The following is a 19,502-nucleotide window of genomic DNA, read 5'->3' on the forward strand; positions in this document are numbered from 1 at the left end:
TCATGTGATTTGCAAACTCTTTGGATTAGCAACATTAGCATAACTCCATAGTAACTCTAACTCAGGAACCAATCCATGCAACAAACCTCGATGCCAACTCTGCCCACATATTTACACCAGCGACACCATCACAGGACCTAACCAGATCAGCCACAACATCACCGGTTCATTCACCTGCACATCCACCAATGTAATATACGCCATCATGTGCCCACAATGCCCCTCTGCTATGTACATCGGCCAAACTGAACAATCCCTACGTAAAAAGATAAATGGACACAAGTCAGATATTAGGAATGGCAATATACAAAAACCTGTAGGAGAACACTTCAACCTCCCTGGACACACAATAGCAGATTTAAAGGTAGCCATCCTGCAGCAAAAAAACTTCAGGACCAGACTCCAAAGAGAAACTGCTGAACTTCAGTTCATTTGCAAATTTGACACCATCAGCTCAGGATTAAACAAAGACTGTGAATGGCTAGCCAACTACAAAAGCAGTTTCTCCTCCCTTGGTGTTCACACCTCAACTGCTAGAAGAAGGCCTCATCCTCCCTGATTGAACTAACCTCGTTATCTCTAGACTGATTCTTGCCTGCATATTTATACCTGCCTCTGGAAATTTCCACTACATGCATCTGACGAAGTGGGTATTCACCCACAAAAGCTTATGTTCCAATACATCTGTTAGTCTATAAGCTGCCACAGTACTCTTTGTTGCCTTTTAGAATAACTGTAGTAAGGCTAGAACTGACCATTTTTAATTCTGATCCCCAAAGATTTATTCATACTTTTCTACATAAAAATGAAAGAGAGATGCAATCCTTGATGTACGGGGATCAATGTGTACAATTCCACACATACTGAAATGTTTGATTAAACCCCCCCCTTAGATTTCATGTATTTTAGCCACCAGAGGGAGCCAATACAAACTCAGTATCACAAAACATTTCAATTGACAACAAATGCTAATTAAAAATTACATGTTTTAGAGCGTTCAAAATATTTTTTCTCAATTATACCAAGCTTTGTATAATTTTGGTGGGGAATAGAAACGGGGATATAGTAATTGTTCCTCCAGTTCAATATCCTAGCTCCATCAGTGGTCAAAGTCCCATAAAGCACACTGATGCTAACATCTGAAGGCTATAGATAGGGACATTTGGAGGGAAAAATAGGGATACATCTGTAGTCTCCATTGAAATGTATTGGAGCAGATGGTGAATTTGTTGCTAAGACACAATGGAGAATTTTAAAACTTTGCTAAAAATAGGGATTATCTCTCCAAATCAGGGACAGTTGGCATCTATGTATTGCTCCTAATTGTGCAGTTCTATATAATTGTGGGAGAATTACTTCCTGACCCCAGCTGGTGGTTTGTATACCCTGAAGCATGAAAACTGTTATCCCAGGTAATATAACTACAAAGGCTATTCTTATTTATAGAAAAGTCTCTACTTTTTTTTTTTTGGTATCTTACTAAGATGTTCATTGTAATTACATCCCATGACACTAAACTGGGAGGATAAGTAGATACGCTGGAGGGTAGGGATAGGATAGAGAGGAACCTAGACAAATTAGAGGATTGGGCCAAAAGAAATCTGATGAGGTTCAACAAGAACAAGCGCAGAGTTCTCCACTTAGGACGGAAGAATCCCATGCACTGCTACAGACTAGGGACCGAATGGCTAGGCAGCAGTTCTGCAGAAAAGGACCTAGGGGTTACAGTGGACAAGAAGCTGGATATGAGTCAACAGTGTGCCCTTGTTGCCAAGAAGGCTAACAGCATTTTGGGCTGTATAAGTAGGGTCATTGCCAGCAGATCAAGGGACGTGATCATTCACCTCTATTCGACATTGGTGTGGCCTCATCTGGAGTACTGTGTCCAGTTTTGGGCCCCACACTACAAGAAGGATGTGAAAAAATTGGAGAGAGTCCAGCAGAGGGCAACAAAAATGATTAGGGGTCTGGAACACATTACTTATGAGCAGGGCTGGCGCTTCCACTAGGCGACCCTAGGCGGTCGCCTAGGGCAGCAGGATTTGGGAGGTGGCATTTTGCCGTCCTCGGCGGCAATTCGGCGGCGGGGGGGTCCTTCCACTCCGAGTCTTCGGCGGAAATTCGGCGGCGGGTCCTTCACTCGCTCCGGGACCCGCCGTCGAAGTGTCCCGAAGACGCGGAGCAGAAGGACCCCCGCCGCCGAATGCTCAGAGGAGGAGCGCTGCTGCCTAGGGCGGCAAAAACCCTGGCGCTGCTCCTGCTTATGAGGAGAGGCTGAGGCTGAGGCAGAAGAGAAGAATGAGGGGGGATTTGATAGCAGCTTTCAACTACCTGAAAGGGGGTTCCAAAGAGGACTAGACTGGATCTAGACTGTCTCAGTGGTACCAGATGACAGAACAAGGAGTAATGGTCTCAAGTTGCAGTGGGGGAGATTTAGGTTGGATATTAGGAAAAACTTTTTCACTAGGAGGGTGGTGAAGCACTGGAATGGGTTACTTAGAGAGGTGGTGGAATCTCCTTCCTTAGAGGTTTTTAAGGCCCGGCTTGACAAAGCCCTGGCTGGGATGATTTAGTTGGGGATTGGTCCTGCTTTGAGCAGGGGATTGGATTAGATGACCTTCTGAGGTCCCTTCCAAGCCTGATATTCTATGATATTAATTATACTGTATATCATATAAAAAGTCATTTCCTTTTATCTGTTTTAAATGTTGTCTCCTAATTTAGCCAAGTGCCCTTTTGTTTTTGTTTTATAGATTGAGATAGATGGGAACATCCAATTAGCCTTCTCTAGGATTACCATACATCCGGATTTTCGTGGACATATCCAGCTTTTTGTTCCTCAAATCCCCGTCCGGGAGGAATTTCCAAAAAGCCGAACATGTCCGGGAAAATAGGGAGGCATGGTAAGGGGACCCCGAGTGCAAATGGCTGCAGCAAAACTTACAACTCCCGCAATCTGCCGATCTGCCAGGGCACAGAGGCGGCGGGCAGCATCCGAGCACGCAGCCGCCTCCTCCCCGGGCTCCAACTTTCCCGGCTCCCGCCACTCTCCACTGCAGCGGGGGCCGAAGCAACTTCCCCAGTGCAGCAGCAGCCGGAGCCCGGGGGGCGGGAGGGAGGAGGGGGAATGCGGGGTGCTCAGGGGAGGGGGTGGAGTTGGGGTGGGGACTTTGGGGAAGGGGTTGGAATGGGGGTGGGGGCGGGGCGGGGCCGGGAAAGGGGCGGAGTTGGGGCGGGGCTTGGGCCCCCGTGGAGTGTCCTCTTTTTTCAGTGTTGAAATTTGGGAACCCTACCTTCTCTGGACAATTATATTTTCTACACACCTCTATTTTCTCTTCTCTCCTCTTGTTTTCCCCTTGCCATATTAAAAAGTGCAGGCCTCATTCTGTTTTCCCTTGCAGTACACCAATGTAAACCTGAGTAAGTTCTCCAAAATCTGTGGATTTACTCCAGTGTGAAAAGGGTGTCAAATAATTGAGTCCTGTGAGTCAATTCAGACTTTCATCAGATGAAAGCCCCATGCTGCCTCTAATATATTTTGTTTCCCATTTCTGAACCATATCTGTTTCAGCTCTCAGATGTCTGTTTAGAGAATGAGGCCTATATTTTCTAAAGTGGGCACATACTTTTGCATGTGTCTGACTTGCACTTAAACAGCTGCTAAAAGTGCACAAGTTGGGGTTATGTCCATTCATTGGTACATGTACTCTCAAATCTCCAACTTTAGCACATGTGCTTTTTAAAAAATGTGGGCTTAAGTGACCAAAGTTGAATATAGCATTCCATTTGAGATGCACCATTGCTTTATATATTGTGGCATTTTCCATGGCCAAAATATTGATGGCCTTATTTGTTCTTTTTTCAGGTGTGGTTTGTTTCCCTCCACGCCCCCTCCCCCCATCTGTATTAAGGCCATATTTTCCTCATGGGGGTTTTGTGAGATTTATTGTACTTATGTTGTTATTCGTGTAATTAATGTTTAAATACATGAAGGGCCTCAGGGTTTCTTTCAAGACAGTAGGTTATAGATGGGGAGGAAGTCTGTACATTTTCATTTTTTTTGGCAATAAGCAGTTTATCTGCCATAGTTAACTGAGAACACAACTATCCTGTATAGCTCCAACAGCAGGATTTTGTGAGAAGACCCTTGACAAATAGGTTAAAGGACTTAGCAGCATACCTAGGTCTGTGATTTTTAAAAAAATAATGTGTTTAACAGAGTTCTAAAAACCTTGAGGTTTTGAACAAGCCCACTGCTGATGATACCGGGGGCTTTGCTGGCTGGCCACATTCCTGAGAGCAACCTGAATGGGTCACGGGATCAATGTCATTTAACTTTATGGGGATTAGGTAGTCTCACCAGCAGTTTGGTCTGTGTGTCTGATAGTGGTAGATGTGGAACAACATGGTTTGTTTCTCAGATTCAGATTCTCTCGCCTCCCCCCCTCCCCCACTTCCTAAATACCAGTTGGGAAAACGAATACATTTTGAATTGAAGAAAAGGGAGGCCAGACATTTAAATATTATCAGTAGAGGCATTTTCTACTGTGGAAGCTTCCCAATATTTGATTTCTGATTCTCAGCTGGTTTTCTGTGGAATTCATGTTTTGACACGGAGGTTTTGCAAAGCACATCGTTTGAAAATACCAGTAGCTAAGGTGGGTTTATGATCAGATAACTTCAGTTATTCTGGAATCTATTACCCTGGAAAAATAGGGATATATGAACTGCTACTATTTGAATTGTGATGAGATTTTGTGTCACTTCGTATTCATTCAGCCCTTCATCAACATCGGCTTTCTTTTCCAGATCCTTAGAGTAAAGCCTGTTGGGGAGAAAGTAAGTTGTAGTTAATCTTAATTTTGTCTATGAGTGTCAGCTCGAAGGGTGGGCAGTTGAGACATGTCTTCTCGTTGTCCATCCAGTGTGTTATAGGAGGAGGATCAAAACAGTTATATAGAGTTATCAGTGAGGAAATTTAGAATTTGGAGACTCCAACCCCCATTGTTTGGGGACCACATGGAGCGCCCCATGGAAGTCTACTTTTTGTTCTAAGTAATTTCTTAAACAATGTTACTGTTTTTTTAAATAATCTGTTCATGTGATTGGAAGCATGACAGGAATGAGGAAAGGTAAATATTTCAACTTACCTTTTTCATAATGGGAATGAGGTGTTGCTCCCCCACTTGGTCAAAGAACCTCAAAATCCAGGAACACAGTAAGCCTCAGATGTGAGCGGAGAGCAGGACGGCTGGCATTGTCTGAGCCATGGCATCCAGCTTAAAAAAAAATTAGAGGATAGTAGCAGTACAACTTTCTTAATGTCCTCAAATTTGTTCTGGAGTGATGCTCTTAAGGGGTTAAAACTTCTTTATTTTTCATCCTTACTCAATCAAGGGCCTCTGTTAAGATTGCCAACAAGGGTTCCAGTCAATGCCAATTTTGTGATGTAGGGCTACCACTTAAATGTAATGCATAGTCATGATTGGCAGGGGTTGGACTATGCATTCTTATCCTCATGAGTGGCATCTCCTGATTGGGGGAGAAGGGACAGGGAACAGAAGAGGAGGAGATAAAAGAGGAACAGTGACATGAAAGAAAAATGTTTTCAGTGGACATTCCTCTGTAATGGGCACTTCTCCCTGGCTAACAAGTCTTGGCTAAAATATGTAGCTTATTGTGAGGTACAATGATGAAAAGACTGATTTAAAAATAGGCTTCATTTGGTACCAACTTCCCACAGGAATGTGAATATAAGAATGGCCATACTGGGTCAGACCAAAGGTCCATCTAGCCCAGTATCCTGTCTTCCAACAGTGGCCAATGCCATGTGCTTCAGAAGGAATGAATAGAACAGGCAATCATGGAGTGATCCATCACCTGTTGTCCACTCCCAGCTTCTGACAAACAGAGGCTAGGGACACTCAGAGCATGGTGTTGCATCCCAACTTGAATAATTGTTCAGCATCCCAGGGTTAGCAGGGGCACCCAAACTGGAGTCCCCTTATTATAACACAGGTTGGCAGAGTATTCTCTGTGTGGGGTCCAAAATTCTTGAACCCACCCCTTGGTCCGAAATAGCCAAAAATTTGGTAACTTTCCAGGCACTCTGCAGAAGACACCTGTTTGATAAGGTCTTGGAGAAGGCTGAGGGTGTGCTTCCTAGATGATGAAGTGCTACAGCCTATTGGCTGGTCGAGTTCCTGTGGAACTTATTTCAGTGCGGTTGAGGTTTAATTTAATTGTACATATTTTATGATTTTCACACTTCTTGGGGTATGCAGGCTGAGCCTCACCTTGTTACCATCTTCCCTCCAGCACAAGGGAGTCCTGCTCATACTAGCTAGGTGTAAGCTCCCTAACCCAGCCAGCCCTGTCCTTGCCTTGCAAGTTGACAATAAATGCACCCCAGCTCCCAAGTCCGTTAAATGTATCCCCCTGTGGTATCCAGCTCCTGATCACTGGATGCCCACAGAAATCCCAGATCCTCTGTTTCCAAAGGAGCAGCTTACAGGTTTTACCTTAGAGCGCTGTCCCTGTATTATGTACAGCACTTGAGTTAAATTATAAATAAAGCCCCACTTAATATGCGATACTGTGGATCCCACAATATTAAGATTCCACCACAATTTTGATTTTAATTACTTTGCATAGTCCACAATTTTCCATACATTTTGAGGTTTGCAACCACACTTTTTCCCCATTACTACAGTAGAACCCCATTTCTCCAAGCTGACAGCAGCAGGACTCCTACAGTCATCCCCACGCATTAATGACTGTAATATAGTTGCAGCGAAATGTCTGGGTATAAAAAAAAAATGAGCAGGCATAATACTTAAGTGTTTATATCATTCCAGCAAATTTTTCTTAAAGAAATAGGTCTTCTCTTGCTTTTCCAAATGACCACAATTAATAAAGGTCCATTATTACTTATCTGCAATTTTCCATGACTTGTCTGCAATTCAGCTGCAATTATTTGACAATCATCCTGTGATTCAAGTAGGGCCTTAATTATAAAACAAAAGGAAATTTATTTAAGAAAGAAGAGAGATTCAAATAAAAACCGGTATGAGAGATGGGAACAAATGGTTACATATTAAACAACATCATAACATGCTTTCTAGAGACTAAACTTAACTAACAAGGCATTCCCGTCTCCTACAAGATAGCTTACCCCATGTTCTTTCCCCAGCATTTGCAGCCAGTTTGGTTGAGTCCTCTTCTTGTAAGATTAAGCCTGCAGGCAGTTTGTCCCACCAGATTAAAGGAAACACTGGGTTCATCTGACCCCTAGAAATAGACGCCCCAAATCATAGTTTTAGTTTGCAAACAGGATAAACCCCTGTAGTTTATTTTTTTTCCTGTGTGCTTCTTTCATGCTGATTTGACTTCTCTTTATTAGCTTTTGACTCAATATGTAAATGGGCCTCCATTGTAAAGGTTGCAATACTTAATTTACACATAGCCAGAGAGAGAAATGTTTCTGGTGGAATGATTCTGGGGTGTGTCACTTTACGTGTTTTAAGAACATAATTTTTGTACAGATACATAACTCCATAGATATCAGCTGTACATACATCTCACAATGATAGTGATGAACAGTATGACACGGGCTGTCATTAGAGACCTTACATTATGCTGTTTGAGCTGTAAATACCAGACTATGGGGATCTCTGTAACCCTTATGCACCCTTTATGCCCTCTGCCAGTTAGCATAACGAGGTCCCTGGGTCACAATGATTAATTATGTTAGAGCACCTAGGACCTTGGATAGGCATCTTTATTATTTTAAATATAAATAAATAAATAAATAAAATAAATGTTTGGAACTCCCATCTTACTCAGAAGTCAGTTCAAAATCAAAGTATGTATTTCAAGACAAATTTATCAAACAGATGTACCGGCTTCTTTAATCAGGAGACAAAAAGCAAGTTTCATCCACAGGTGTATTTGAAAAGGTTTAGTTTGTTAAAGAAATGAAGAATTATAGCATTATGAACCTGAAATCCATCATTATGAGTCTGGTACCCTTTGAATATGATAGCTTTTTCTCTGTTATTCCAAGCGACATACTTAGTCTTCCTTTAAAGAAACATTTTGGCTAGATTTAAAAAAAATAAAATTTGTTTCCTGTATTTGGAGGAATGAAGACTGAAGCTTCCAGAGATTAAGCAAGCTGAGCAGCCTTACTGTCTGAAATGATTTTTGTTGCTCTCTTCCCAAGCCAAAAGCTTGTCAGTAAGCAGCATAGAGTACTCCATTATTAACACACCGGCTCATGCATCATCTCAGTGATTGACTCTGCTTAGATTGGGTGTGATTGCCCAAGTTTTGTTGTGTCAGAGACTACTTGGGATGGCAGGAAGTTTTCTTGTTGATGCACCAGCTCCAGATAAATATCATTGCTAATCCATCAGTTTAGGAAATACAGTATATTTTAAAAAATATGAAAATGCTTCGATATTGGTAAGTGGATTTAGAGTACAGCTGCTTGCTTATTTATAGGGATATTGTCAAGGTTGGTAAATCAATTTTTTTTTCTTGTGTCTTTTAGAAAACTATAATTTTGTATAGGAAGAAGTTTAAAAATTTTTATTTTTTCCTTTCACAAAAATAAGTTATTAGCTCAATACATATGAATAACCTTTCAATAATAAATCGATGTGTAAATATGGTAGAAAAATTGGTAAGGAAACAGATGTTTTTAACTTTCCAATTGGCTATGTATTTAAAAACAGAGAGGAACAGTAGGCAGAATACTATGACATTGTCAGTGCCCCTTTTAATCAGGGTTTCCTTAATCTTTGCCATCCTAACATCACTGATAGATTAGGTGTTCTCTATTAATCTATGTAGAGTTGACCAAAAATTAGGGGGCGAAATTGAAATTTTTTCTTAAATGGAAAAATGAGTCACATTTTTCACAAAAGTCAAAAATTGTTGGTGAGCTCCAAAATTGTGTCTATTTATCTAATTATCTAGGTTTTTATATCAGATTCATCACCGTGGTATCTGAACATCCCCAAGTGACAGGTAGATATTCTTAAGTAGTGTATTCAGAAAGAACTTAGACTCATTCGGGTGTTGAGTGAATATGCTGAAATGGAATTCTCACTCAGTTAGAACCAGGGATACTGTACAACTCCCTATACTGTGAATAAATGGCAATTCTCGGGTTATTTGTTGACCATACAAGGTATGTCTACACTGCAGCTGGGAAGGTATGCCCTTGCGGTAATGGGACTCTAATTAGCACTCTAAAAATAGCAATGTGGACATTCCGATTTGAGCGGAAGCTCAGTCTCTCAAGCCCATCCAATCTCTAGGCTTCAGAGCTTGAACTCTGCTCTAAGCCAGAACAGCCACATTGTTATTTTTAGCTGCTAGCTTGAGCCCCACTAGTGCAAGTCTATCTTCCTGGGCTGAGAGGCTCGCACCAAGCTGCAGTGTAGATGACATACCCACAGAATGCTGATTACTATTATTTTTTTTGTACTCTCAATGGTGGAGGGTACTTATTACATAATCTTAACACAGGGATTTGCATAATCACTATACAGCTGGTGAAAAAAATTCTCTATAACCATATGTGGATAATGTAAATTCCTTCATTTTGATTGGCTACTGTAAATCCCTGCCACTAGAATTGGCTTCTGACCTGAGAAGTCCCTCTTTGTAAGCACACAGTACGCGTGGCTAACTCAACTTCTAAGCCCTTCTCCATCTAGTCACCCCACCGAGCCCCATGTTCTAATTACAGTTTAATTAAACAGGAGTTTCTCTTGGTGATGGAGACTAAGCCTTCCATAAGGGTAAAGTGGAGTCGGGAGGCAGACATGCAGACTCTGAAGAAGTGCTGTGACAGGGCAGGCATAAATATAAGGAGCCAGTCAGAGCACAGGGTGTATTACTGGGGAACACATGACAGTATAATGAAGGTATCACTTTCAAGTAAACTTGTTAGTAGCTGTTCCTGAGCTAATGAACACTGAGACAAAAGGATTCCATTATCACCTTCCATGTTTAAATGCCTCATTGTATCAGGGCCCTAATGTGTGTAATTTTGCTTATACCAGGATGCTATTTTGATGAACACCTTGGATTAGATGGACAGAAATCTATTTATCTAACCCAGGTTTTTATACTGCATTCAAAACCATGTTATCTAAGTGCCATGTTTGTTGGCAAGACAAGGAGATGTCAGGATTTAAAACAATATACATTCAAACATGTTGTGATGGGCTTCCCCCGGGGTGCCACCTGGAACTGGGGTACCACTGAGCCCCCTGACCACCAGCCTGGGCTCCCTCTCACACTGTACTGCTGTGACAAGCTATAAAGCCCTCCAGCCTGTACTTAAACCAGCATACATATAGGTAGGGGCACACCCAGCTGCGGTTATAAGTAGGCTCTCTGACCAGCCCCTGCATAGGAAGGCTGCTCCCAGGTCCTCAGGCACGCACCCCCTTTGGAGTATAAACTCAAAATTATACCGTCTTGCGCTGCACAGGGAACTGCACAGCGTAAGCTCATAAAATTTGCCCCCTCCCTCAATGTGGAGAGGAATATGCAACAGCCTTTTGCCCCTGAGTTTTGATTCCCACACACGGGTTTAGATAAAGCAAAAACAAATTTATTGACTACAAAAGATAGATTTTAAGTGATTATAAGTGATAGCAAACGGATCAAAAAAGATTACCTAGCAAATAAACAAAAAATGCAAACTAAGCTTAATATACTAAATAGATTGGATATGAATTAGCAGATTCTCACCCTAAGAAATGATACAAGCAGGCTGCAGGTGCTTAAGGGGCAAGCTACACTTGCTTTACAGCTTGGAATTACCAGGTGTTTCAGTCACAGACTAAAAATCCCTTTAGCCTGGGTCCAGCACTTCCCTCAGTCCAGTCTTTGTTCCTCAGGTGTTTCTGGGAGTCATCTTCTGTGGGGAGCGAAGAACCGCAGATGATGTCACTCCCTGCCTTATATAGCTTTTGCATATGGCGGGAACCCTTTGTTCCAGTATGTCCAGACCAGTCTGTGGAAAAACACTGACATCCCAAGATAGAGTCTAGAGACATGGGGTCACATCACATGTCTTTGTAGCGTCGTAGCAGCCATTACTCGGAGGCTGTCTGTAGCGTTCACAGGAAGACTCCCCAGGTGGGCGATAAGCTTCTCCTAAGGCCTATTGTTTTTTCCTAATGGCTCATTGCCCTGAATAGGCCCTTCCCCAACCAGCCATCTAGACTGAAAGCATCTTGTCTAGTGAGCATTACCCAGGTGTAACTACATTTGAAATACAGACACATAGTCAATATTCATAGCTTCAGATATAAAAGTGATACATGCATACAAATAGGATAATCATATTCAGCAAATCATAACCTTTTCAGTGACATCTCACATGACTTATGTTGCATAAAATGCATCATAACTATGTCATAATCATATAATAACATCACTGAAGAATATGGGGTGCAGTGTCACACATGTTACTAAACTCTTAGCTTTTTGCTTTAATGCTGTTACACAAACATTGAATCACACACCTAGGTTTAATTAAATAAGGTAGCTACAAACTGTTTAATTGTTTTAAACTAGTCAACTTTTTGATGAGAAAAAACAGGTTGATCAATGCTATAAAAAGATTTTAAAGAAATGTAGCCCCATTTTTATTTTTTGTATAATAATTAGTATCTTCTGGCCACCTGAGGTTACCAATGTTGACTTACTTCCTGCTATTGCCTATTCTGATCTAACTAGTACAGTGGTTCTCAAAGCTGGTCCGCCACTTGTTCAGGGAAACCCGCTGGCAGGCCGGGCTGGTTTATTTACCTGCTGCATCCTCAGGTTTGGCCGATCGCGGCTCCCACTGGCCGTGGTTCGCCGCTCCAGGCCAATGGGGGCTGCAGGAAGCACATCCCTTGGCCCACGCTGTTTCCCGCAGCCCCCATTGGCCTGAAGTGGCGAACCGCGGCCAGTGGGAGCCGCGATCGGCCGAAGCTGCGGACGCGGCAGGTAAACAAACTGGCCCGGCCCGCCAGGGGTTTTCCCGGAACAAGCGGTGGACTGGCTCTGAGAACCACTGGACTAGTAGACATCATGCCATACGGTTAAATCACCTAATTCCTCCTTCCTTTTTAATGCTGAATTAGCTAGCTGTACTGATAGATAGTGGAAGAATGTGTATCTGTCCTGCAGGATGATGCAATAAGTTTGGCTTTCAAAATTAAATAGAAAGACTTCATGTCATGACACAAGATAGACACACAGTTGTTTATTACATCACTAAACCAAACCTTTATTCTTCTGCTTGTAAAATTAAGTGGACAGGTTATAATAAAATGGTCTGTTTTTCACAATCTACTCTGAAAGAGTAAACACACATGACATGACTGCAGCTTGGACGTGCTAATGTTGTATGTGAAATTATTAAAATATATCCATGTGATCTGATGCAGAAGTTCTCTGGCATAAAAGTTTAGAATAGGCACTAAAATGGGTGAGACTGTAGGTCATTCTCCATCCTATTCAGTAGTTAGCTTCCCTGGGCTTGTTTACACACACACACAAGTTGCACTGCTTTACTTATACTGGTATAATTAAAGCAGTACAAGCCTCCTAGTGTGGACATAGTTATACTGGTAAAAATGTGCTTATACCAGGATAGCTTATTCTGGTACAGGAAGGGGAATAACTATACCAATATAAGGCATTTTTTGTAATGATATAACTTGAATCCACATTAGGACTTGTACTGATATAACTATATCAGTTTAAAAAAAAGTCACATCCTTGAGGCCTTAGTGAAATAATTATACTGATACAAGAACTGTGTGTAGATCAGGCTTCTATGGAACATGCCAGCTAGGATGCTAATTAGTGCATATCCTAATGGTGGCATTTTGCAATATGGCAGCTTGCCAGTCAAGAACTACATTTAATCCATTTCACATATGCCAGTACAAAAAATTTCCCTCCCCCCCAGTTAAATTATTGGAGCTGCATGTGATTCCCTTGGAAGGAGTAAACAAACTGACTTGGGCACCAGGCGTCCCATCAAGCTGCAGAGCTCCTGGATGATTGAATTTATGTATTTTAAGAGGTTTTGTGAACATGTTTTAATGTTATATCTGAATTAATAATTAAGTGGCAAAAAATGACATTAATGCAGAGTTAAGGTTGCTTTGTGGTATATTGTCTCCTTGCAGTAGGTTGAGTTGAGGAAAACTCAAACTTATGAAAACCAGGAAATGCACGGTTAAGGTTGCACAGTTAACTCTACCCTTTTTCGTCAATGCCCCAGTACGCCCCAATACACACAGACCTTTATTCTGCCACCCCCACGGTTGCTGAAATGTACAACCTCTTTCCCCTCCCCTACTACCCATCACCATTTATCCCACTTCCCAAAGCTCACCTCCCTTTGCTGCAGCCCCATTCCCTCTATTTCCCCACTCCTCCACCCTTAATACCACTCTTCTCCCAGGAAGCATTCATGTCTAACGTTTCCCCAAAGACTTGGATTACATCCCCCCATGACTCTCAAATTGTAGCGACCTCCAGTCACTCAGTCCAAAACTCCTTTTGTCTTAGGAGGGAGCATGTGATTAATTTATCCTTAATGATAATAATTGAAGGGTGAATCAGTCATCCATCTCAACGAGGTCTGAGATTCATCTAATTATTAGTACCTCTCAGTTCAACAGTATAGGACAGCAGAAGAGAACTGGGTTTTTTTTGCGGGGGGGAGGGGAACTGCAACTTGGGAAGCCTTTGGTCAGTTGACCCCCAAATTTGGATCGCTAATACTACCTTGCACCTCCATGATGAGGCACACCAAATTTCAAAGCCGTCTGAGTAACCATTTGGATTTTAGAGCACTTACAAGAGTCAAGTTTTAAAGCACATAAAGTGGCAGGAATGGAACCCTCTAGCCATATTGCTGCATACACACAGTAAAAAAAAAAATGTATATTTTCTTAAATACTATTATCAGTTTGGGTCCCCCAAAGATTTAGTGGTGCCGTGCACTACCTTGGGTATAACTTGACAGACTGTGACCATTTTGACCCACATCACATCAATAGTTTGAGCTCGCGGGGGAGGGGGAGAGAGAGAGAGAAGAGGTGGCTTGAATTCTGCACAAAAAAATTCCCCAACTGGGTTTTGGTTTTTCTTTCTTTTCTTTTTTTTTTTTTTATGGCTGTTTTTTCCCCCCCAGGGTTCATATCTCTGCAGCTCTTAGCTTAAATGACCCCAGATTACACTACAGTTTTAGTGTTCTAGCTCTGTGTGAGTTGGGAATCACAGCCCTAGCTCTTAGTGTAGACATAGCCATAGAGTTTTAGATGATTGATCTGTGCAGCTAGCGGTAAGGTCAAGTGGATGCTGTGGTGGAGACAATTTGTTTTGTTTGGGCAATGCAGAAAAAATGCCAGCGGGGAAAAGGGTGTTTTTTAACTTTCAAATGGTCACTTGCAAGATGAACCTCTTGTTCTTATTTCAAAGCGCAATAAATAATTTTTAAAGCTGCTGCCTTTCTTTTTGTTAGAGTGATGAGTACTCATTTTATTTGCTATTTTCTTTTTTCCTCTTTTCCTTTTTTCCTGTGACATGCTGAACACAACATAGGAATCTGACCCGTGGGTTCTTTTTTCTGTTTCCCAACCACGTAACTTCCTGACTTGTAATATTAGACCAGTTCAGGTGGTACTGTAATGGTTTTTTTTCCACTCACTCTCCCAATCTTGGCTGCTAATTTTCCTAATAATTAAATTCAAACTTCCCCTGTTCAGCATTACATCTGTGATATTTGTGCTAGAAATTAGCCTGGATTAATTGTGACCTGCATTTGAAAGTCAGCAGTGGTTTATTAGAACTTCTAAAAAAGCATTTTACAAGTTTTTTTTGTTTATTTATTTTGTTAACTCTATGGGCATTCGTGAACTGTTAAGGATACTGTTCACAGTACATTTTGAGTTCAAGACACGTTTGCTGGGATAGATCAAATGTAGGGTTACCATCCGTCCGTATTTCCCCGGACATGTCCGGCTTTTGCGTCTCTAAATAGCCGTCCGGGAGGAATTGGTAACAAGGTTAAAATGTCCGGGTTTTTTTTCTCCCTCGCCTCCCTCCCTCCCTTCCATGCAGAGTGCGGCTGCTGATTGGGCGGCTGGGCCAACTGACCCACTCCCATTGGCCTCCAGCAGCCAGAGCCCTCCCCTGCTCCCCCCTCCCTCTGTCTGCAGCCCTGTGTAACACACAAACTGACCCACCGGGCAGAGTATTTTGCAAACACGTGGAGCCAGAATGGTAAGGGGGGGGGCAGTCAGGGAGCGGGGGAGTGTTGGATGGGTCCCCGGCCTCCACCTGCCAGCCCCCCTCCTTGCGTCCCGTCCCCCCGTGGACCCCCCCCCCCGCCTGCCTCTCCCTTGTCTGCTGCCCCCAGGTCCTAGTGTCCCCCATCTACTAATGGGAAGACAGGCTGCCCTTACCCTGCCCTTCCACCCTAGCCCTGAGCCTCTCCAACGCCTCAACCCCCTCAGCCCCAGCCCTCATCCCCGACACCCTAATCCTCTGCTCCATCCCTGAGCCCCCTCCTGCATCATGAACCCCTCATCCTCAGACCCACAGCCCTCACCCCTGCATCCCCTCCTATCCCCAAACCCCCTCCCCACACCCCCCTCCTGCCCTCAAACTCCCTCCCAAAGCCTGCACCCCCTCCCTTTGCACCGCCTCCCACCCCCAAACTCCATCCCAGAGCCTGCACCCCTCACCCCCTCCTGCACACCCACCCCCTCCCCCAGCCCGGAGCCTGCACCCAGCACCCAAACTCTATCCCAGAACCTGCACCCTGCACCTCTCCTGCACCCTAATCCCCAGCCCAGGACCTGCACCCCAGACCTCCTCCCCCCACCCAACCCCCCTCCCAGAGCCTTAGGCAGGTGTGGGGGGGGGGTTCTGGGCAACACCAAAATTTCTACAACCCTGCCACCCATGCGAGTGGATAAGGGTCGGGGCAGTCAGGGGACAAGAAGCAGGGGGGGTTAGGGTTCTGAGGGGGGCAGTCAGGGGGTGGGAAGTGGGAGGGAGTGGATGGGGGCGGGGTGGGGGCGGGGCTAGGGCGGGGCTCCCCCCGTGTCCTCTTTTTTGATTGTGGAAATATGGTAACCCTATCAAATGGGCCAATCAAAATGCATATTTTCTGTGCCTTTGATCGGCTGAGTATATCTAATGTAGTCAGGAGGGTCAGTAGAAGCCATTTCACTTGGTTTCACAAGGGGAGAGGTTGACCTGGAAAATCAAATAGACAGGAAGTGGGAAGAAGTACATCTGCTGGTCCCTATGTGTCTCTGACTCTAACAGGCAATTGCCTAGTACATTGTTACCTTCTGTGATTCTCTACTTATTGTGAACTGTCTTGTTTTATATTTTGGTTCACATAATAATTATAGGACAGTTTTATAATAACTTTGATCTCAGAAAAATGTACATTGTTGCATCAGAAGCCTGCTTCTTTTCCAGTTCTTGTGAGACAGCAAACACTGCAAATATCAGAAAAGTGTCAAAATTGACTTTTACTTATGGATTTACAAGAAGAATTGATCATGGGAAAACTTTCTGAACATCAGGGATTTGAATCCATGCAAACTGGTTATGATGCACAATATTTACAAGGCTGTTTGTTACCCTACTTGAAAGGGTTTGCATTCTGCTGCTGGGCTTCTTCAGTATAACAGCTTCATGTCTACATTAACCCCTTTAGCAAAGTGAGCTAAAATTGCGTCTTCTACTCCATAGCTAGCTGCTGTTATGGGCATTAGTATGTTGTATTATGTAAACTTCTGTTCCAGGAAAAGTGTTAACCTCCGAGTTTCCCCTTGTTCCATCTGTTAAAAGTTCAAGGGATCTACCATCAATCTTTATTACCTGAGTCATCAGGCTGGATGAGAGGGGTTGTGTACACAAGGATTTATGTGCATATTTCTTTGCCCTCTCTCCACCCGTATACCCGTATATTTATTGTTGTCATGCCTCTCAGCTTTCAGATCTTCCACAGTGTGACGCCGGCAATCAAATTGTTTGACAGGTGAGAGATATACAGATCACCTGTGGTTGATTACACTTTGTGTGCCTTTATTGAGATTTTAATGGTTTTTAACTTTAAAATCTTGTTTGAAGTATGTTTTAAAGTAAATAATTAGTTTAAAAAAAAAAGAAAACTGGAATAATAAATAGGTCATCGGTAGGGTATGATTCCTGGATTTTCAGATCCCCAGGACAGCGCTCTATTACGCAAGCTACAAAGAATATATTATTTTTGTTGTGGACCAGGCATGCCAGAAGGACACTACACATATTTAGCAATTGGGTTACACAGCTGTTTGGTAGGCAGCTGCAGTATATTGAGATTTGGATTCCTGAATTCTGTTCCTGGCTCTGGGAGGGGAGTGTTGTGTAGTGGCTAGAGCCATGGCTATAGACCAGATAGACAAGTATGCTGACTGGGCATAGTAATTTGAAAGACAATGTGTCTTGGGTCTTCTTTGTTAGAGACCTGGGTTCTATTCTCAGTGCTGCCTGAAATGACCTTGTGCTGCCTTGCAGTTAATTTATTTGTAGAACAGGGAAAGCAATTTGACTGCCTTCTATAATGTGTATAAACCGTGCTGAAGAATAAGAGTGGTGAAGTATAGAAATATAAACAGCAGTAAGTAGAAGTGAAATCTGAACTTCTTGCTTTCAGCTGAGTGCACTTTCCCATAGGGTACAAAGTACTTTGTGGAGGGGAGTCTCTCACACACACTCAACCACCCATCCCGCCTGCTTCCCTTTGTGGTGCAATGGAAGAGACAATTGGATTCAGCCACTAGGTGATACACATGAGAGGTCTGCTAATTTTTAGGTAATCCATTTGGAAGGCAGGTGTAATATTATGGGCAGGCACATTCTATTGTGGCTATTCTAAATGTGGCTTAAATTCTAGCATGACCTGCAGGTCTCTTTGGGAAGAATCAAAGTGTTTTTATTAGGGATGGGTCAATCACACAAAGTTTGAGATCTTGGAAACAATTTTTGGGTTTCCAAAGCTAGCTTATGTTTATAGTCTTTCATTTATACAATTTTTTCATAGATTTTTATTGAGTGTTGTAATTTTGAAAAATTTTTCAAGCTACAACAAATTTTATTATATATTAATATTGTGATATAACTTAGATGTACTACATTGTGTTCTCTGTTTTAGGTACTCTTATTTATCATGATAACTTCTGAAGTAACAAAATGGTTTAAAAATTTATTTGTGAATCTCCCATCCCAAACAGATTGATTTAATTTGTTACTATAAATAAACAGATTTATGAATCTCTCACCTACAAATAGATTTCTGTAATTAGTAGCTATAAATAATCATAGTGTACAGAATCAAGTTTTAAAACTCAGTTGATTGAATGTTTGATAGTTCATCTTACTGTTTAAAGAATGGAATTTGTAACAAATTTTAAATAAAAATAAAAAAAACTGTGAGGTTTCAAACATCATGTATCTTTCAATTAGAAACTCCAGCTCCTCTTACATTTTTCCTTACTTTTGGCTACTTTGAAGTGTTTGGCTCTGCTCTGGAAAGTGATTTTTAAGATGCAGTGTTTTTATTGCCTCTTGATTTCCATAACAAATATGCTCAGTCTATAAATAAATAGATGTTTTTCTAACTGCTGTCCCTGCAAACTCAACCTGGGTCTTGAGAGTCAAGCTGGGTTTTTTTCTTGTATATTTGTTGGCATCATCGTCCATAATAAAGATTCTTCAGGAAAAAAATATGCCCACAATTACACCAATACAAAACCATAATCTTTAAATTTCCATTTCATGCTGAAGACTCAGCAGCTGAACTCCTTACTAGAGTCAATAAAACTTCATTAAAAAGTCACTAATACAAAACAATGTGCTTTGTTTTATTGGTTTAGTTGTTCAGCAACATCAAAGATGGAGAAAGTTTACAGTTGTTTGAGCAAGGGCATCGCACAGCACACAAGCAGGAGACACACACCATGGAGGCAGTGCGGCTGGTGGAATTCAATCTAAAACAAGTGCTCACAAAGCTTGTGACTAATCTCTTTGGTGATGGTAAGTATTGTAATGTGGTGTTAGACCCTTTCACCTAGTCTACTGGTGGGCAGGCCTGGATCCAAGTTTTTGAGAACGGTTATGCAGCATAATAAAAGAGAGAGAGCCAGGGAGAGCTGTTGGGACCTGTCATGGCACTAAAACAGCTGCATTTGTTTTTAAAAAGTCTATTGATTGCTCTTTTTGATATAATCAGTAATTTTATATACAATTACATATTGTGTGTATGTTATTACATCCACTCTGTCCATGAAGTAACATAAAAGTTCCCCATAGCTTAATAAACTAGACTCTGTAACTGAGTGGAGGCTGTCCACCATTGCTGTTTCGAAGTTATAGAGTGTGTGTGTGTGTGTGTGTGTGTGTGTGTG

The 19,502-nt window shown here is 42.3% G+C and overlaps 1 protein-coding gene across 1 annotated transcript in view; it reads left to right on the top strand.

The window, feature by feature from the left end:
• Positions 1-19,502, top strand: part of LOC113407917 (phenylalanine--tRNA ligase, mitochondrial-like) — a 301,040-nt gene that overhangs the window by 10,202 nt on the left and 271,336 nt on the right. Inside the window, exon 3 of the mRNA XM_029913232.1 lies at positions 18,972-19,131. Coding sequence (XP_029769092.1) covers positions 18,972-19,131 — 160 coding nt within the window. The remainder of the gene's footprint in view (positions 1-18,971; positions 19,132-19,502) is intronic.

This window comes from Terrapene carolina, unplaced genomic scaffold (assembly GCF_002925995.2).
Source record: "Terrapene carolina triunguis isolate 2854851 unplaced genomic scaffold, T_m_triunguis-2.0 Scaffold56, whole genome shotgun sequence".
NCBI lineage: Eukaryota > Metazoa > Chordata > Testudines > Emydidae > Terrapene > Terrapene triunguis.